The 21,588-nt window shown below is 44.0% G+C and overlaps 2 protein-coding genes across 2 annotated transcripts; both read right to left on the minus strand.

The window, feature by feature from the left end:
- Positions 1-845: 845 nt before the first annotated feature.
- On the minus strand, positions 846-6,204 carry MYCBP (MYC binding protein). The gene is made up of 5 exons (XM_074161874.1): positions 6,161-6,204; positions 5,910-5,982; positions 4,176-4,224; positions 3,292-3,421; positions 846-943 (listed from the first exon to the last, which is right to left on the minus strand). Exons 1-5 carry the CDS (start codon positions 6,173-6,175, stop codon positions 899-901), a joined length of 312 nt encoding a protein of 103 aa, XP_074017975.1. The 5' UTR covers positions 6,176-6,204; the 3' UTR covers positions 846-898.
- A 2,526-nt stretch (positions 6,205-8,730) lies between these two features.
- On the minus strand, positions 8,731-10,293 carry GJA9 (gap junction protein alpha 9). Its single transcript, XM_074161872.1, has one exon. It carries the CDS (start codon positions 10,291-10,293, stop codon positions 8,731-8,733), a length of 1,563 nt encoding a protein of 520 aa, XP_074017973.1.
- Positions 10,294-21,588: the final 11,295 nt, after the last annotated feature.

Consider the following 21,588-nt stretch of genomic DNA (forward strand, 5'->3'; position numbering starts at 1 on the left):
AGGTTCTTTGTTGCTGTTTTAAAGCTTTAACACAGTATTTTCCTCTCATTTTGCTCTCTTCCGGTCTCTTTAGATCAGTAAGTAGTGCAGTAAGGTAAGCAACTATTACATTCATTAGCCCTTGATTTCAGTTCGTACATTGCCTTTAGCAAAAGTTCTGATCCTGCCTACTACACCTGTAAGACAATCTGCAAAACCCTTCCTAGAAACGAAGTTAAACTAATAGCCAGTAGATCTAATACATAAGACAGCTACTGCACTCTTTCCCCCTCCCCTTCCTTTTTTTTTTTCCTGTCATTGGTTGCCTTTAAACTACCTAGTTGTAGGATAGAAGACAAATGCAGCTCTTTATAAGTTGTTTTGTTTTTTTTTTTTTTTTAAGAAAGGGACAACTTTGCATTTCAGAAGAATTGTGAAGTCAATTCAGGGAAACGGGGGCCATAGAACATAGAGGTGAAATTAGAAATGGCAATTCACACTCACACTCACTCACCCACTCCCTCTTAGATTTTCTGCCCTGCCTACTTTTCCTTTTCCCCATTAGATGAATCAGAAGGCAAAACACTCCACGTTGTACTCTTACATGTGCCACTCTGATTAGACAGGACATCCATTACAAGTCAGAATTTTGTATTCTGTTCAAAACTGTCCAGGCAGTATCAGGATCAACTCTCCAAGGCCTGGTTTCTGAAACAGAATCAGAAACATGAACTGCGTGGAAATAGGTACACCTCATGCAAATTAAAGAGTTTAAGTTCAGTAGGTACTGCATCTCCAACAACGAAAGAAAAAAAACAACATCACACACACAAAAAACATACACCAAAACAAACAAAAAAAAGACTGCAGTTCTCAGGAAGCCCTTTATTAAGTCAAGGCATTAAAAGAGAAACCACTGTTATTCACCATGCTTGTCATCTTGAGGTGGTTCATACTGAGCCAGCTGTGGATTTAAAGAGAAGAATTCAGTTAGCTGCAGCATTTCAGAGACAGTTTTTACATTAAGAAGTATAGGAAAACATTTGGTCTGGAAGCATTCAGTCAGTTTGTGCTTTTTAATCCATCACTGATAGTTATGCAAGGCCATTTTCAAGTCAGGCAACAAAGTAACCCTTCCCTCAAAACATCAATTTGTCACGTTGTATAATCACACTGCTATAACAAGGGGTCTTTTAAAATGCACTTTCAAGCATGTAGGTCTTGCCCTTAATTTTTTTCCATTTCTTGTTCTCCGTTTCATTAAGTACTTTTCATCTTAAACTGCAGTTGATAAAGATCAGTGCCTTACAAGCTTTGATTTCACTGAAATACGATTAAATGAAACAGTCATTCTCACAGCAACAGTGCCCAAACTTACATTTCCTGTAATCATTCTAGTTTTCATTATGCTTTCTGGAAAGTATGGCCTAGGCAACTATGCACTAAAGTTATTTCCAAGTAAATATATGAAGGTGTTTACTTAACCTCAGTTATATTAAAGATAAGCTCAAGCTTCAAAACCAGTTGAAGCATTAGGACTGAGTCTCTGAAATATACCAGTCCACTTTCCTTAATTAAGATTCTTCCCTTCTCCTGCAAATTGCAGAGTAGGTTAAAAATAAACAAAATACATAAAAAATTAAAATACCTATGTGTTTCTCATAACAACACTAAATTACAGCAATCACTATTGCCACTAACGTGAACTACTAAAATAGCATTTTGTCTTTCTTGTAGATTATACCACAAAAGATGGCCAGTACACAATCCAAAATCTGTTTTCTTTTCCACAGAGGGCCTAACTATTGGCTTTCTGCCTTGCCTCCACCCAAATACCTGACATTCTGACCAGTAAATGTAAGAAGAACAGGTTTTCATAGATGAATGCAACAGAAGAACACCACCTATTTGGACATGATTCAAGTTACCAATAAATGCACAGGTAAATGCCCATATGTTATGCCAGAGGACCACTAAAAAAAAAAAGCAGCTAAACAGTAGTGTTCTCCCTGCGTTCTGTCCCCAGGAACTCCGTGAACTTCTACAGTATGTCAGAATGACAGGCAGAAGATGGTAGGGGAAAGAAAGCAAAAATACAAAAACGTTAGTTCTGGAAAACGTGTATAGTACAAGTTATCATTTGAAGGCTGAAGAAGGTGAAAGCACAAAACCCCCATGATTATGGAAAATGCTTACTTTCCTGGAACAAGTTTTGACCTCTTTAAAAGATTTCTTTGAACAAAGACCCAGGTTACTCTGCTTTCATGTATCTAATTACTATAGGTTGCATTTTTAAGTCGGCTGTGCCGAGTGAACTGCTGGTCTATTGCTACTCCCCCTAAAATTCTGCTCTTTGCCATATTTCCTAGTAAGAACTAACAAATGTAGCTGTAAGGACTCACAGTGCGTAACAGAAGGAGATTTACTAGGACAGCAAGAGGGCACTCCAGATAAGAAATACGAAGGGGTAATGCCCAAGAATCCCTTCTCCCAAACTAAGGTGTGGTAGTAGCTTCCCAGTGAAAAACTCATAGACCACTTCACATACAACAACAGCCATTCTTTTCTAAAAAATGCATGGAAACCTGCAGCAGCACATAAGTACGGCTTATTAAGGTTCTCAAATGTTTCCTTCTTCAATGTTTTTCATTTTACAGTCAGTGCCCTCTGGTAAGGGGAAGTTGTTCACATTTCAGAGCTGTTTCAGACAGCCTGTAGACCCATTAAAGAATGGCTCTGCCTTAGCCCTTCAGATCCACCGTTTTTGCAGTTAGAGGAATACCAGCGTCGTTTTAGCTGAATAGTGCAAGTTACTGTTTGACGTGGATACGAGTGCCTCCGCTGGTAACATTCTGCCACATGCAAGTCTGTGCCAGGTCACACAAGCTAATATATATCATATTTTCTCCTTCAGTTTGCCTTTTGAAAGCCTTTATAATAGATACATTAGCTTTTTTCTTTTTCAAAACTCATGTGGAAACATGAGCTACATAAGACAACTTAAACACATCCAGACAGGGCTGAATGAAGACATGGGATTAGCCTTGAGAACATATACTTTCACTAAATAAAATCCACAGTTTAGCAATACTGTTCTGCATTATAGAATATAAGAAGTGTCCCATCCAAAAAAAAAAAAAAAAAAAAATCTTTACTATGATAAATTCTATCAGCATTCCTCAGACATGAGGCTAAACAATGCAACAACATTTATCAGTTACTCTAATAGAAGAAAGTTATCTGTGTTCTAAGTATTAAAGTATTCGTGTTGTGTGATACGGAACTACTGAGGAATGCTAAGTAGACTGTTACCTTGGTTTTCAGTTTTTTATTTTCTTCCAACACAGCTTCATACTTTTCTTTCATCTCTGCCACTTCCAAGCGAAGTGCCTCTACTTCTGGATTCTCAGGAGCTGAAGCTCCTAGATGATGCTTCAGAAAGCTGACATTTAGATGTTAAGTATTTCTTCAGTTAGATAGTACAACCACATTTTAGTTTTAAAATTTACGATGAAGTTAGTACTGCAATACATGTGACCAGAATTGCATTAAACCACTTAAGATTACTATAGTGCTTTTCATCCTACAGCACGAAGTTACAAAAATAAGAAAGCTTTTCAAGTTCAGTGGTATATTCCTAAAAATACAAAAAAAAAAAAAAAAAAAGAAAACAAGACATCAGTACACACAGGACAAAGTCTCATGTTTTAATACATCCTCCTTTTCCTCTCTTAAAAGCAGAAGTTTTGAAGAGTTAAAAGGAATAGCCAGAAAGGGACCCTGCTTAAAACCAGCAAAAAACAAAAGACATTGATTTCCGCGCCCCCCCCCCATCTTGTATTAAAAGAAAAAAAAAAAAAAAAAAAAAAGAAAAAAGAAACGTGAAGAAGCCAACTTCAGAAGCCACAGATACTGCAAGTACTCAAACTTAACACTGCAGATCTACGACATTCTGTCATGGCCTATAACTTAACTTCATTATTGCTGGCATACTGATACGCACAGTTCTCTTGCATTCTCTCAAGACTTTCTGTTAACTTGTAACAATGCAGTTATTAGCCAACTTCATCTGTAAAAGCCATGTTCTCAACTTAAATCTTCTAAATGAGTCTCCCCACTTCACCTACGAGTCAGAAGCAGGACAGCTGTTTCACATCAAGTCTCTACGAACAATTCACAGAAGAGAGAAAGGATACTCCAGTGCACTATTTGGTTTCTCTGGCTCTTCATATAAGGCTACCAACACTGCAAATAGAAAATATTCAACAATTGCAGGAAGTTCTTGCAACTCTAAGTTTTTAAAACAGCTACCACCAGTCGGAAGGCATACAAGTTAAATGTGCTGTAAATATGACATGTTTCTGTTTAACAAGGTTTTTCACCTGTATACTTCAAGATAAAGAATAGGTCCACTGTACAGGAGGGAACAGAGCATCCCACCCAGTAACACCTAGACAGTTTTGTTGATCCCCTAGCCACAGTCTTCAGCTATTCTAGCACAGAACACAAAACAGCCTGAACAGTTTTTACATATTCCACACACAACCCTACATTGGCTTTCACCAGCAAAATTGAAATTCTAACTATTTAGATATTCTCCCTTCATAAACCATCGCCTTCACTTAAGCTACGTCTTTGAACCGCAGCACAACGTCAGCAATTCTGTAACTTCCAGCAAAAAAGCAAGCCTCCATCGAACACCTACAGTTACAAAACTAAATGGCTACCGTCAGAGTAGGTGACACTAATAATCTTTATGGATGGGGCCTCTAGCAGCCCAGAGAGGTCAGTCACAAGCAGCAGTACCCTGACAGCTGAAATAAAACTAGCCATAGAATTTCAACTCCGTATCTGGAGAACTCAGTCACACGAATACTCAGAAACTTCCCAGACATAACCACTCCCACTTCCTCACAGGGTCACACACATGGCTATAGAAGACATCTGCTTTCATAAATACCTAGAAGCCCTTCTCCCAGTTTCAGATATCCAAGCTGCACCACCAAGGTCATTTTAAGCTAAGCACCTAAGTTAAAAACAAAATTAGGATGCCACACTGCTTGAAAGTTTTACTATCTGTAAAACTGTTTTAGTATCCCATAGGACGCCTAGTATTGCAATAAGAATTCAAATGGCACCCACATGCCAGGCCAAGAGTCTTAGAACGGCACCTATTCGCTTGACATCTTAGATCTGCTGCTCCCTCTTTAAACAGCGTATTTTTCCAGCAGGAATATTGGGAGATTTTCTCCACACGCTATTGGAAGGCTCTCAAAAAGACTTCAGGAAGATTTAGAAGATGCTAAGCCATACAGAAAGTATGCAAAGTATGCATCAAGTGCAGCAGCAGCATTTTTCCCATTCTGGTATGGACAGTCTCAGAAAACTTACGGGTTCATTAATTTTAGGAGAAGCGCCAAGCTCTTCTCAAGAGAGAGTCTTTTTAAATAAAGTGCTTTTAAGAGCACGTTTGTTGTTATTTTGTCTCAAGCATTTGCTTTCTCTGGAGAGCTCTGGCAGAAGAACAGCCCCCAAGAAATCCCGCCGTTTCCACGAGCAAACACAGACGACGGCACATCGGCCGAACCCCCCGGCGCACCGCGTCCGGGGAAAGGAACCGCCTTCCCGCTCCTTCCGCCTCTCGTCCTCGCGCAGCTCCTAACACCCTCCACACGCCGCGACCGTGCGCGCCGCCAGCGGGCGGTTACGGCTTCCGCGGCCGGGGCCGCGCCGGCGGAGGGTACCGCCGCCCCCCACACCGTGCACAGGCTCTAGGCGGGCTCTGCCGCGGCCGCCGCGCAGACCGAGCGCCCGGCTCGGCGAGGCGCGGGCGGGGAGCGCCGGGGCGGCCGAGGGGCGGCCGCGCCCCGCTGGCAACGGCCCCCGCCCGCGAAAGCGCCCGAAGGGCCGACGCGGGGCCGGGAACTTACCCTTGGTGAGCGTGTCCAGCACCCCCGACTTCTCCAGGTACCGGCGGAACTGCTCCCGCTTGGAGTCCGCGGCCTGAGGGAGGACGCCCACACGGTCAGATCGGCGGCGCCCCCCCCTCAGCTACAGAGGCGGTCGGTAGGACCGGGCCGGCCGCCCTCTCCGCCGCGGGGGCGGCACGAAGGGCCGAGCCGGAGCCCGTCCACGGCCCGCCCCGCCGCGCCAACCCCGCTGCCGGCGCGCTCCCTCCTACCTTGCAATGCGCCATCAACGCCGCACCGCGCCTGCCCCGCGCCTGCGCCCTGCTCCGCCACGCGAGCGCTTCAGCGGTTACCGCGGCGACGGGCGAACGGCCCCGCCCCCCCTTCGGGCTCCGCGCCCCACGCCGGTACCGGGGCGCCGTTGGGAGCCGGCGGTCCCGGCTCGGCGCTGCCCGGCGGCCTCGAGACGCCGCGATCGCCGCGTCCGGTCAGCGCAGGGTCGCGGCTGTGGCTAGAGCAGCAGCCGGAGCTGAGCGGAAGATCAGCGGAGGGAGGAGCCGCGGCTGCGGAGCCGCCGGCCGAGGGGCACCCGGAGGGAAACCTCCGCACCGTCAGGAAAGACCTTTGCCTTAGCCTGTTTTGAAAAACGGAAGCGGTTATACCGGTTTATTTTTGTGAAACACTGTGGTATCTACTGACTGATAAAATCTGTTAATTATAAAAATTAAAAAAAGAACCAACCGATTAATCCTGCACCGGCGATGTCAGTGTCTTTTCACTGTTTTTCTGTGCCCTCTTGTGCGACGTCTTCAGCCTTCACTGGAGTTACACTTTTCTGTTGACAAGGTGCTGTGATGAAATAGAATGTTTGGCCCATGTCCACACACCAAAAAAAGTTAATAAAAATCCTCTGTCAGCAGCAGAAAACCAAATTCTTTTGTATCTTAACTTGAACTGACAGAAATGCAAATGTCATATCCCATATGTGTCCATCTAAATGCTAATTTTCTATTATTTAGACAGTGGGCACGGACTGCATTAAATACTAGTCTTTTTATTACAGAGACATTGAGTGCAAAACATGCGTTAGCACAGTTACCACCCACAGAAACTTACACATCAAGAAGTGCAAGAATTAAAGCCACAGTAGCAGCATTAATCACACTATATGTTTATATACATTCCTGTATATTACACAGTGTTTAATTTTACAGCATAAGCAGAATTACATAGGGCTGTATTTATGTATACACGTAGAGATGAGAAGAACAGCTGCCTGGCAGAAGTCTACAGTGAATAGTTTTAATAGTATTAGTGTGTATTTCTTACACAGACAGGGCCAAAATAATGCTGCTGCTGCAAGCAAAAGAGCCTTTTCTTTTTTCTGGCTCCTTTTTTTCCTAATATTGTACAGCCTTCAGCCAATCTGAAACATGGCTGGCTTCTAAGCATAATGATAATGCACATTAAGAATTTAATGATGTCGTAACAATGTGACAGTACATCTCACAAATTATTTTTCCAGTAGACATACAATAAGTCAAATACTCTAGTAAAAAATACACATGTATACACTAATGCATCCCAGATGCGACCACCTCACCAAGCATTTACAGCCTGTCAGCATTGCACGACTCAAGTAAATGCATTTCATTCATAGAAGTCTCGATTACCAATGTAACATAGAATTTTGTTCATCTTTCCCTTCTCTATTATTTCAAGATGTTTCATAGAACTTGCTTTACACTATGTGGACCGAAGCATCAAGCGGATGAATGTCCTTTATTTGTTTTATTACCCCCATAAAAAGCACAAATGGAAATGCTCCTTCTAAACAATTATAAGCACTCTGATTTAAAAGTTTGTCAGAATTCGGGGGAAAGATGGACCCCATAGCATTCAGGTAAGCAGTAGTTTTACAGTTTGATAAACCTTTTATATGTTTTTTGATGTTGTAGCCTAAAGTAGGAAGGTACTACCATTTCTTCTTATTTTTGTTTCTTTTTTTTTTAGCATAGTAAGCCTTCTGGTTTGTGAAATCCAAAATTTCTGATTAATAAATGTCAGTAACTTGTTTTCTGATTAAAAAAATAAAAAATAGCTAGTTACTAGTGTTATGCAAATCTTAAAATTAAAGCTCACAACTCATGTAATTCATGATGCTTTAAAAATGTAATAGTGTATTTAACAGTAATAGTATACGATAAGAGATTCACTCTTATTTTTCTCCTGAGGAAGTCAGTGGTGATACACTGAAAAAAAAAGTCTACCGTAGAGTCAGAGAATTAGTGATACATGTATCAAATGTTTAGTTCTTTTTGTATTTAACACTGTTCAAACAGTGGAATATGTTTGACATTCTGCTTTCAGACAGCTATCCAATGTCTGTTTGAATTCTGAGAGAGATTAAGCAGAAACGTATTTTTCCTGAGAGTGCCAGTCCCATATTTCTCCTAACTTAATTTACTGGTCTTCATAAAATATATTTTTAGACTGTAAATTTTGTCTTCTACTTAGTTTAAATAGTATCAGCTGTGATTTTATGCCTGATTTTTCCTAATACGTGGACTTACATGATGTATGTTTTCCTTTTTAGCTGGAAGGGTAGTGTAGAAGTTTATACGATGAGAAGTTTATACGCCAAGCCACCCTTTCATTACCAAGGGAGAGGCTGCTTAAAAGTTACTTGGCTAATATTCAAAGGGCTACACAACTTTTCTATCTACGTGAAACAGCTGGACAAAGTTGAAGGATTTGACTACTCTTACATAGGTCTTGCTTATGTTGCAATGTTCAGTAATTATGCTAGCACTGACTAGCGTGATTCACAGGGTCTGTCTCTCTATATTTGAAGATCAGTGGGGGCACGCCTGCTGCTGGCATTACTTGACAGCGACAGTTGCCTGGACAGAGAGAAAGGCTTAGGACTATCGCAGTTCCTGCTGTGCTTAGATTCTGAGCTCACCCTCCCTGTAGAGTCAGGAGTGTCTGGCCGGCTAGAATTTCTAACGTCAGTATTGTAAGGAGGTTGGGCTTGGTTTGCACTGAAACTGCTTTGTCTTCTGTTGCTGTTCTTTGGAAGAGAATTTGTTGAAGATGCTGCACTCTGAACCATTGTCGAGCAGTTCCAAGATGAACTGATTCCATGTTGTCTTCTGAAACCGGCAATAGGAAAAGTTGTATCAGGTTGCAGCGATGTTTGAGATGGCATTTCAGCAAAGCTTCTCAAGCACGTGCTCGAAGCTGTATCTACATTCTGAGTATCAACAAGAACATGTTTCTTTTGAGCTTCTTTTTGAACATCACACATTTCAGTCCCAAGCTTGCCAAACAAGCCTTCATTATTATTTGTGCTGGTATTTTGAGTCTGATTGTCTAAAGCATTTGTAGCCGGCCTCTTCTTTGGTGATTTATTTTCCCGACTGTGATGGGTGTAATTGCTGCTGCTTTCTGTACGATTATTTTGCACAGACTGAAACACGGGAGGAGAATTTAGAACCGGGTAGACAGCAGCGTCAGTTTGCTTTTCTGTTAAAAAGGTATAACCGCTAAGTGCAGAAGGAACGTTTTTTTGAGGGGTGGTGGATATTCCCAAAGAAGAATGTGGTATCATAGAGTATTTCTTAGATTTGTTTACAGAGAAATTGTCAGGGTCGTCCTTGGTTTTATTCTGCCCACACAGTCCCATTTTAATTTTTCGGAATCCTAGGTGGATAATTTCTAGGATGTTTAAAAGCAATGATACAGTAGCTATTGATTGCATGAATAATATGAACACTGTCTTTTCTGTTGGTCTAGATACAAAGCAGTCAACTGTGTTTGGACACGGATCTCTCTGACATTTGTAAAGGGGATCTAGATGAAAGCCATACAGAAGATACTGCCCAATCATAAAACCAACTTCCACTGCAGATCTTGTGAAAATATGTATCACGTAAGTGCAGAGCAAAGAGCCTCTCAGGGGTGCTTTGTTTAGCTTTCTTTGATCCAATTGCCGGAGTTCTCTCTCCAGCCTTTTCCGATTTTCAGTCATTTCTAATTCAGTGCTTTCGAGTTCCACTCTTACTTGAGCTTTCTTTTTTTGCCTCTCTTTTTCCAAGGCTCTTAGTCTGTATAGGGCATGACCCATATACACCAAGGAAGGGGAAGATACAAATATAACTTGCAAGACCCAGTATCTTATGAGAGAGATGGGAAAGGCCTCATCATAGCACACATTTCTGCAACCAGGTTGCTCAGTATTGCATATAAATTCTGATTGTTCATCATTCCAAACATCCTCAGTTGCCACTCCGAGGACAAGCATTCGAAATATGAAGAGGATCGTTAGCCAAATCTTTCCAATAATGGTGGAATGAATGTGGACCTCCTCTAAAATGCCTCCAAGGAAATTCCAGTCTCCCATGGTTATTCTGCCATCTTAACACTATGACGTATGAGAGAAAAAAGTATCAAACATTGTAAAAGCTGCAGTCCTTAACACATTACAAAAAAAATGACAGTGGGAAAAAACATCATATCTCACATTGTAACCATGGCAACACGACCCACTGCTCATTGATATTCTAGGTGTTATTCTCTCTCGTCTACAAGATGGAGAAGTACATCATCTGCACGAGTGTAATTTATCAGTAAAAGACATCCTGAGAAGCACATCGCTATGAGGTATTAAGCACCCTCAGTCTGCATCAAGTCAGTGGAAACTAAGGTGCCTGATGTGGAGTAGGATTTTAAGAGCACTGTGTGGCCCATTTGAACCATCATCCGACAGCAGTGTGACAGCTGTACGTTTATATTTAGGACACTAATGAAGGTAGAGGAATATTTCTCAGTCCTCCTTTTTGGATGTTCCGAGCCCCACATCACACCTGAAGTTACAGTAATGTCCAATTATTGTTTCGCAGTGAAAGTTGGTTGTACAAAGGAACTTGAGAGGGAATAAAACATCTTGCTAAAATTGCATTGTTAGATTGAAAAAAAAGTTTCAGCATATATTTTGGCACAGACAATTGCTTTCTGTTTGCAGATGTCAACAATAAACAAATAAATAGAATCACCATAATCAGTTCAGTTTCCCGTGATCAATGATACCCGCATTTGAAATACAGAACAGAGGGTCTAGATGTTATGCTTTGCTACCTTTGGCTGCGATTCTGTGAAAAATAAATGATTTATGCAAAAATTCTCTACCAGCATTTTCCTAAATGATTATCATCTCAGTACAGGTAAACTGGCAATATATGCATGTAATTGCACATCTTGCCTTTCTTTCCTATGTTTGTTTCTTTCTCCGTTACAGGATACTACATTGTGAACAAGATTTTAAATTCATCTTCTGTGTTTATGTTATTGTATACACTAACAAAAATATTTTTCTTTTTTATGTACAGGGATAACCTGTAGGTCTGTAGATTTACCTCTTCATTTTATGTACAGTACAATTCAATAGAATTCAGTTACACTAAAACCAGAATAATCTAATTATTTTTTTTTTAGGATAAAGGTGCTTTAACATAGTGTTTTCTGTTCAAAAGGGATTAATTTTCACCCTGTAAAATAGGAGTGTTAGGAAATCAAATGGAAGTTGCAGTCTTACAGCCGCAATACCGATGACTAGAGAGGAACCTTTATGCGAAGGCAGCCTACTAAACATGAAAATACTTTCGCAAATTGCTATACAAATAGGCAAGGTAGACATTTTTTAAAGACAAACAAATTAAAAATAAATGGGAAATTAAAAATAAAACATACCTTTCTTTACAAAAATGTGTAAAATTAAAGAACTGCGGTGTCCGATAAAAAGTTATGACCCCTGCCATCTTCTGTCCATGTGAGAAAATTTCACATTATAAGCAGTTTATTTTGCTACAGGAGCAAATGATGGAGCGCAAGCTTTGCCCATTGAATTTATATTTGCTAGGGATGGAGGGAGGAGAAAATCAATCTGCAGTTCAGTCTGCCACCGCTCCAAGCATAGTTTATCTATGACTGGTGAAAAACCTTATTAAAAAAGGCTAGAAAAGATCTGCAGCTCTAACTTCCTTCACATTATCCTCCCTTTCGTCTCTCCAGCACCTTCCAAGTTTTAAGAAAGATCTCAGCCTCAGACAAACAGATTGAAAGAAAACTTTAGTACCAAGTTTTAGTTTACATATCTCAGAAGCAGCAAAAACTGGGCTTGCATATGCCAAAGATATGAAGGTAAATCTTCCCAATTAGTATCATTGTAAATTTCTGCAGACAATCTGTTCTGGAATGGCTTAGCACCACACTCCTGATGTAAAAACCCAATCGTAGTTCTTTTGGCCCCTCTTCATAGACAGCATTTGTCCTTATATTCTACAATTCTGTACCTCTTGTTTAGTCTCCTTACACCATTTTATTTGTCATACTGAATTCACTAAAGCACCCCTGAATGAGGCAACTGTTTTACACCATTTTCCCCATCCATATAATTCAGTATTTCTTTTTAGGAGCCAGTCATTATCATTCCAGTCTAAGTGTCGGACATCCTAAAGATGCCAGTCATTCTTCTTATTAGTGATACTTATGCATAGTCTGTAAAAACAGACCAGGAGACACAAGTCCCCTTTTTATTCAAGGCCTTCAGCTACCCCTCCACATGACCTCAGCAGGAAGAATACCGAGAATGGTCTGAAATATTTTCCAGTACAAAAGAGCGCACAAACTGCCTAGTCTCAAAGAACAGGTATTTTCTAGGTGTTTAGGAATGCAAGGGCCACACATATTAATTGATATAATTGTTGACGAGTTACAACCTATTGTTGTTAACTTTTTACTTAAAATTCCTCCCTTTCCTATTCTTTTCTTTACATCAGATGTATTGTTGCAGCAGAGTCGTCCTGCAACTCAGGTGAATAAATAGGTTTGTTGTGCTGATGTTGTGCTGTCTGCTTACTTTCAGTAAAAGATTGTGTAAAGCTGTGCACTATACATCATGCGTGCGTGATGTCAGCGTGCGGCAGATTTAGAAATGGAACCCACAGTTTCACCTGTACTCCACAAACTTACCATTATCTGTTTCTCCCTAAAGAAGGATAAAGAGGAAGCTCCTGGAACAGAATGAATACTCCCTATCCTAAATTACCCTTCCCCGAGTTTAAAAAAGAAAAGATTAATGTGGAGGAGGAGAAAGTGAAAGAATGTCAGCAGAATTTCTACAGGCTAAAGGTACATAGAATCATAGAATGGTTAATGTCAGAAGGGACCTTAAAATAATGCCTAGTCCAAGCCCTCTGTCCCCGGCAGGGCTTTCTTTCGCTAGATCAGGTTGCTCAAAGCACCATCCAACCTGCTTTTGAACACTTCCAATGATAGGCCATTCACAACTTCTCAGGCAATCTGTTCCAGTGTCTCACCACACTCATTGTAAATAATTTCTTCCTTTGCTTGCATTAAGATTCTAAGAGTAAATGCTCTCTTTAAAAAGTCCGCCTGGCACTCGGGAATAGATCACAGCTTGTAAGATGAGGTGACACATGAAAATTATTTGAGAGAGCTTAAAATCAACACAGGTTTTGGGTTTTTTTTGAGCCTATTGGATCGCTACAGTGTATTTTGGGGACCGATGGTATGCTGGGGAACACCCTTTCAAACAGTCGAAACTTCAGGAAATGTCTGCAAAAAATGCTGGGAAGAAGGGAGGGAAAGAGACCTTGTTTTAGGAATGGAAGGACAAGGAAAAAAATATGCTTGTTATGCATACAAAGATTGTCCTGGAGCCAGCATTAGTAGTGCAATGGCCAAGGCTACGGCCTTGTTAGGCATGCCTGGTAGAAATGTCTAACTCCACCACTAGAATCAATACGAGGTAAAAAGTGTATCTAGTACTATAGCGCTCTTTTAGATGATTCTCCTAGCACCCTGCAAAAATGTATCTCTGATCCAAGTGTCCTGTATAGGATAAATAAACTTCCTCTACTGAGAACTCTAAAAAGCTAATCATTATATTTTAATTTTGGTGCTGAGGATCAGTCAATAGGTCATGTCCGATTTCATAGTTAAATGACAGCTTGCCTGGAAGTATTCGATCACTTTGGCAAGCTATCAGACTACAGCCAGGCATTTCTATTACGTACTCAAAGCAGGCTTAGAAGAGACATAAACACATCTCTTATATCAAGTACTTAAAGGAAGTTTCTAAACATTTTTCTGCTATTGGTGAAACAAATTCTAAATCCATTGAAGTCATCCACAGACCCTCTCACCCCACCTTCCGCAAAGATGATGAAGCTTGCTTTGAAAATCCTGAGTGTCTGGTGAGACTAAACTATGGCGGCTGGGAATCTACTTGTTCAGCAAAAGATAACTGTTAAGATAAACATTTAACAATCTGCACATAATATTATGGGGTGCATTATCTCCTTTAAAATAGTATTTCAGTCAAACAACAAGCTGTGAGGGAAAATTATTTCAAGTGCCAATGGCAATTTTATAGCACTGATGCTGCTCTTTACCTTAGTCCAGATATTTTGCAGATGTTACTATTTACACAAACTGTCATACCAACATTCATTGTTTAGTAACAAAATGCTTAGTAACGTAAGGAGAGAAAATTTATTTTTCCTCCAGCTCTAGAAGCTACCTCGCTGGCTTTTCATTGATGGTGAGTTCGCTGCAAAACATCTTCAAAACTTTAATGACTATATTATGTTTTCTTAGCTCAGGGTCAAATACCACAGAAATCATTTATTCATGGAAATATTCTCTGAATATCAAGACCTTTTCATTCCTACTCATCAATAATGTGCACTTTATGTGAACAATTGATTTTTATTTGCTACTGTATTTGACTGACCCACAAGGCTAGCTAGATAACTAGAGGCACAAACATCAATGATGTGTCCTACGGGCTTTCAGCGTAACGTAGACTCGGTCCCATAGTTTTCTTTCAGTAGTGAAGTTAGGATCACGAATTATAAACTTCAATAATGAGAAATTTGGACAACTGTACTACTCCATATTGTCTCTAGGACTGCCAAATCCAGTGGTACTGTGTTTGAAGGCAGACCAGAGAATACCATATAAAGACTGAGGCACAGGCTCTTCACGTTCATCTGTTTTCTGTGCTGGCATATAGACTCACTTTTGACTGCTAAGATGTACGTGCAAATCAGTAGGTGGAGATTTGTGGTTTTGCTTTCACAAGGAAAAAATTCTGAAGATAAATGCCCCAGTATTTATCCAAAAGACACTGTTGACATTTGTGAGGGGCAAAATTTTTTTAGCTGCGAGAAAACATTCCACAGCCTCCCTTTATTGGTTCCTGCTTATATGTGTGTGTGTGGTTTTAATTTAAAAAGGAGGGTTTGGAGCTTTTCATTTATATTTTTTTTTTCGTTCAGTTTGCTGTGGAGGGTTTCTCACTGAGAGGCTTACGGTTCATTATTTTGTTTTGTGGGGCTCAGTATTTATCAGTCAGTGTTTATTCAGTCATTTACCGATCACGGCGCAGGATTTAAAATCTAACCTTATCCAAAATAAGGCTGTTTCGCTCCCGCGCCCGGGGTTGGTCCTGGCACGCACAATTCCGTCCTGCGCAGCGCAGCCAGCACAGCCGCAATGGCCCGATGCGCCGTACGCATGCGCGCACCGGTGCGGGGACTACAACTCCCGGCATGCCCCGCGCGGTCAGCCTGCCGTAGCCGCGCACTGATTGGCTGCGGCCCGCCGCTGGCCGCATGAATGCTGGGGGGTGGTTCGGGACTGGGAAGGACCGCGGGCTTCGGGGGGCTGCAGGCTACGTCAGGACGGTGAGCACCGGGACCGCGGGAAATTTCCGGGTCCCTGGGGGCTCTCGGGGGCACCGTTACTGTTCTGTGAAACTGTCTTTACCTCAACCCACCAGTTGTTTTTTTTTTTTTTTTTCCGTTTCCCCTCCTTTTCTCTCCTCGCGATTGTGCTGGGGTGTGAATCCTGCCTGTGCGTGGTCCGAGCTGCTGTCTGGGGTAAAACCACGACAGTCCTTTTTGGCGCGTGGGGGTGGAGCCGCGGCCGGGCCGAGCCGCGCCGAGCGGCCCCCCAGAGCCGGCCAGGCCCGGCTCAGCGCAGAGAGCCGGGCGGAGCCCCAGCCCCTCGGAGGCCGGCGAGAAGAAGGGCGAGCTGGAGCGGCTGCAGCGGGAGGAATGGGACGCCGCAGTTCTACGTCTTCGTGCACTGCATCGCCGGCACCTTCAAGGCCGAGCAGCGGGAGGCACCATCGGGCTGCACGACCCAACCAGCCCTGCCCGCACCGTGCTCCGGCAGCACCCCTGCCCCCTGCTTACCTACCCCCGGCATGCTCCCCTAAATACCCTCCTGATCCCATCCCTGCCTGCTCCCTGCCTCTGCTCTTGCCACCGTCCTGCACCTCAGCAGCCACATGCACGCTCTCCCCAGGCCCGCAGCCGCCTGGACACCCCAAGGGCAGTCCTGGCGAGGGCACCTTAGGCCAACATGGGTGGAGTTTGCTGACAGCAGCCCTGTGCTGGGGTGCGGGGAAGCCTCCAGCCACCCCTCCGTGGCTGCTCTTCGCTGTGGTGTCCTTTACGGAGTTGGCATGCTGATATACGGCCTTGCTCCTAGTTATGTAACATTGACGTTTGGGATGTTGGCCATCTGAAGGAGAGAAATGAAGGACTAGTCCTTCAGAGGAATGAGGTGTAGACTTGGAGGGTCTCTTAAGGATGTGACCAAAATTAAAGCCAAATTTAACTCAATGTTGCTGCTGTTGGTCTTCACTTTTGTTAATACCTCCACAGCTCCCTCGTGGGTGGGATCTCTGAATCATAATTTTCTTTCAATCTCTGACACGTTTTTTTCCCCAAGGAGAGGGAAAAAAATCTGGCCCCGCCTCCAGTCTCCACTCGGCCTCGCCTCCAGGCCCTCTCTGGCCACGCTTCCTGCTTTCTCTCGGCCCCGCCTCCCATCACTCCCTGCTCACATGTTCTGCTTCCCCTCTGGCCTTGCCTCGCGGCCATCTAGGCCCCGCCTCAAGACCACCCCTGGCGTTAACGCCCTGTACTGGGAGGACTGGTTGTCCCAGCTCAAGACTTTTCTACCAAAAGCCGGTGTCGCAGGTGGGGAGCTGTCTGCTGCCCCCTCGGCCGCGCCTCTCCACCCTCCCCTCCCGCCTCTTCGGCCCCACCTCCCAACACCTCTCGGCCCCGCCTCCCGGCCCTACCCGGCCCCGCCTCCTGCTCCCCTCGGCCCGGCCTGCTGGTACCCTCCCCGGCCCAGCTTTCTGGCCAGTTCAGCCCCGCCTCCTGCGATCCCTGGCCTCGCCTCCTGCTCATATCGGCCTCGCCTCCAGACCCCTCTCGGCCCCCCCTCACCTGGAGCGGGTGAGCACAGAGCCACAAGGTTTGCGGAGCGATGAAAGCAGCTCCAAGAGACAGTTGAGAACAAGGAGCAGTTTTCCTTTCTGTTTCTTAGTGTTATCTATGAGGCTTTTTTGGTCTCTCACACCCCAGCAGGACTCCTCTGCTCCCTTTGCCAACGTCTCGTGAGACATCCCCTATCCCCCAGAGCCTCGTTTTAAATCCTTAGGGCAGTCTGCACCCCTCTTTTCCCCTCAGAACCTTTCATGAGTCCACACCTGTTACCCCAGTCGGTCTTTTTGTTCTCTGATCCGTTTGGTGCACTGCCATTCAGTCCCTGATTCCCTGAGCACATCTGTACTTTGCTCAATTCCCTTTTGAGCTCATTGCATCCCTGAGACATTTTTGGTCTCTCTGGCTCCTTCGGGACCTCTCTAATTCCTTCTGGCGATGCTTCTTGTTCTACCAGAACCTTTTCCAGAGCCATCTGTGTGCTCCGGTCCATTTGGTTTCTGTCTTATAGTATGTTTCTGTTTCGTATCTGGTACCCCAAAGATGTCCACTGTCAGATCCGATCTCCTCTTTGATAGCCTTCACCTATTGTAGACACATCTCCTGTGGTGACTTTTGTTGTAGTTTGAAATTTGCTATTGTTCTAGCTAACTAGGTGTTAATTAGGCTGCTTCATATAGTTTCTAATACGTTTCTTATATCTCCATCGGTTTTGGTCCTTTTCTGTCCTTACCTAGTTCTGTTAGGGAAATCACTCAAAGAAAAATAATCTGCGTGATTCTAAGTTGTCAGTGATTTATGAGAAGGTTTTCTTGTGGGAACTACGTCTGCTTTGTCATGCAGTCCTACAAAGAATAGTTCTGTCAGAAGTTGGGTAGTCTGCGTAGTCTTGCTAGAAATGAAGTATGCCGCTATACCATTGTGTGGGTTTTTTTTTTTAAAGGAAACTAAAACACATAACTTTTTATAATAATATTGCATTTAATCAACTACTTTCCTACATAGCTTATTTTAACATCTATTTCTTTGTATCTACACCACAGAAAAAATAAGTTTGATTAGCTAACCAGTCACGTTACTGACACAATAGAGGGAGTTGCAGTAAAAGAGCAAGCACTGTCATTTCTAATAAGGGCTGCTTTCCCTCTTTGGTACTTTGCGGGCTGTAAACTTAAGCCAGGTGAGAAAACATCCCACTGCTTCTCCGGCCGCTTTTATGTCTCAGGGGTTGGGGTGGTGGGGTGTTGGCCCTGCCCTTTCCCGGGGATTGTGGGAAGGTCAGTGGGCGGGGCCTGAGGGAGGTGGGCGTGGCCTGGGGGGTATATGACGTCCAGGGGGCGGGTGTCCCTGCTCAGGGAGCTCATTTTGTCTTGGGGGTTGTCTGAGGTTGGACCTCTGCTCGGCCTTCAGTTGACTGCAGCTTTGGGGCTGGCTCAGCTGTTTGGGCAGGTGTGTTTGGGCATGCAGAGGTGAGAAGCCTGAGGTAAGACCTTATAGGCCAGTCAAGGTTCAGCAGTATATATAGGAGAAAGGCAACTTGTATGCTGTTTTTCCTTTGCTTTAGCTTTTTTTTTTTTTTTGTCCATTAGTAATTTTGTAGTGAGTATCCAGGGGTCGCAACATGGTTTAATACTCTGCTCTCCTTTGTTCCACGCACACAGCATTTTCCTGGAATTCCCAACTTTATTGAAGATGGAATTGTGGGGTTTTTGCACCCGTTTTGCTTCATACTGTGAAAGTTGCTGATGTAATTTCTGCTTCTGAGGATGAGGGTGTTGTGGAAGAGGTTGACATCTATGGTCATGATGCTCACTGCTGGAGCTGTGGTTTCTTCTTTCTTTGCAGATGAAGAGGAACTGGTGATTGCAGGGATACATCAGTTAACTGATTTCTGTGGATTTTGTCAAAGATGAACTCAGATCCTGGGCGCTCTGAAAGCTAAGTCGAGGGCCTGGTGCTGGAGATTGTTCGGGGGAGGGAAGGGACAAGGTTGGGAGTTGCAGGGAGAAGTTCAAAGTCAGGGTAGGGCAGGAGGCTGTCCAGGAGCAGGTAAGTAAAGGGAGTGGGTTACTCTTCAGCATGAAGCCAGCGTGTGCCAGGCAGGATGGTTCTAGCCTGTGTCTGTTGTTGCCTAGTTTGTGTGGTCTGCCTTCTGTGTCTTAGACTTTCCTCAGGTGTCAATGTCTTCTTACACTCAAGGGGCATGGCATGTACCTCAGGCAACATCCCTAGAGTCTTGAACACCTGTACTCATCAGCATAGCACCAATTGGGTGCTGCTTTTCTTGTGTTCCAAACTTATTGTGTGCATCAGTCTTGCACCTCAGAAGTTTCTTGACGGCCCATACTTAGGGACTGGGACTTCTTCCCTAAATCCTTATGTCTTCAGGTCTTGAAGCCAGGCTTCCCGTGCATACATCATCTCAGTTCTGAGAATCACTTCCTGTCCCAGGGCATTACATTGTAGTCACTTTCTAGGGTTTCCCTAGAGCTTCCTCAAGTCACCATCGTGGTCCTGCAGGTCTTCTTGCCCGATGGCATCTTCCAGCCAGGTGTCATTCTTCTTGCTGGGAGTTTTCTCTCAGCGTTGAGGCCTGAGGCTTGAGGATCAGCGTTGAGGCCTGAGCCTGAGGGTGTAGAGCCAGGAGTAGGTGCAACAGCAATAAGAGTTTGTGGTTGATGTTGGTCTGACCAATCTGTGGAGGCAAAAGCTATATGGTCGTTGCAGATCAAGTAGCCATGGGCAGGGACAGTCATTTCCATCTAGTTTAATGGAGATGATTGGAGCCTTTTTGGATGGGCTGTTTGGCGGTAGCGAAGAAGATGGAAGGTGTTAAGGCTTGTGTGTGTGGGGCTTAATGTTTGGTCCAATTTTTTTTTTTTTTAATGGCAGGCTGTAGCTGGAGTCTAGATGGTATTCCTGAATGGAAACAGGACACTTGGACTTGTTCATCTGCTGATCAGCGTCTGGGTGACTTTTAACTACTGCTCTTTCAGACGCATAGGGACAAGATGCGCACCAAATAGCGATGGAGGAAGCGAGCAGGGCACTGTTAGATGGTTGGTCGGTGCATGGTATCGGAGGGGGGGGGGAAGATGCAGCTGGTGGCTATGGGCCTACATTAGGGTTTGGTGGTGGGTTTTTTAATTTTGAAGTTGTGAAATTATGTGTAAAGCAGGATATTGGCACTGGAGGTGCCTCGGGCAAAGTGAGCAGTGACTAGTGGCCTGAAGTAGCCCTTCTTTCTCAGGTGTTGTGGGTGATGTTTGCAGTGTCCTTTGGTTCTGTTTTACAGAGGGTGCGCAAGCCTCAAAGCAACAGCCCAAAAATTATAGAGGGCAGTTGGGTGAGCAGCCAAGGTAAAGGAGTGGGAAACAGGAATCGCTGGGGGCCAGTTGTGGTTTGGGGCAGTATCTCAGCATGTGCCTCTTGCTTTGTATTTTTCAGATGCCTCACACAGGCTTGGAGAAGTGAAGCGTCATGCCGATGAGCGGGCTGAGAAGGTGAGGCGGTTGTGGGCCGTGTTGGTGTCTCATACTAAGGTATGATATGGCAGCTTGGTATAACTATTTACCTTGTGGTTTTGCAGGTTCTCTGTGAGCCGCCTTTGGAAGTTGATGAGCATTAGAGACACCAAGAAATAAAATTACTATCTCAGGTGCCACAAGTGATGACGGTGACAGCATCCGACTGTGGAATGATGAGCTGAGCAGAATGCCATCATGCTTTTGAGGACGGGGGAATTGTGAGAGAGGTCGGCAAGTCTGAAGCTGGCAACCTCAACTCATGGAGGCCAAGCGGGCAAGCTGTGAAGATAAAGGGGCAGGAGATGGGAATTGGCGCACACAGGCTGCGGTTTTGGGAAGAATTTCAGCACATGCCATTTTGCTTGGGTTCTTGCAGGTGCTGTACACAGGCTTGGAGGGCTGACGCCGCATGCTGGCGAGCGGTTTGAGGTGGTGAGGCTGTTGTGGATGGGGTTGATGTCTACTAGCGAAGTATTACATGGCAGGTCAGTGAAGTGTTTCTCTGTTTTTTCAGGTGCTGTGCAGGCTGCCTTTGGAACCGGATGGGTGTTTGAGGTGGGCCAGGTAGTAGAGAGGAGGCACCTGGGGCTGGTGTCTTGCATGTTCAATGGTATTTTTGTGTCTCTTGGTTTTTTAGGCACCGCAAACAGTGAATGCTGATAAGTCCAACTCTGGAATCTGTGCGGAGCAGGTGAACAGAATGGCACAGCACATCTGAGGTGGGCGGTGTTGTGGGAAAGGTCCATGTTGCCTGATGTTATGCTCACTGACAGCACTGCTGTGTGTGGAATGTTTTTTTCTTCTTTGCCTTTTCCTTTTTTTTGGTGTGTGGGTTTTTTTTGT

Source organism: Numenius arquata, chromosome 21, assembly GCF_964106895.1.
Source record: "Numenius arquata chromosome 21, bNumArq3.hap1.1, whole genome shotgun sequence".
Lineage (NCBI taxonomy): Eukaryota > Metazoa > Chordata > Aves > Charadriiformes > Scolopacidae > Numenius > Numenius arquata.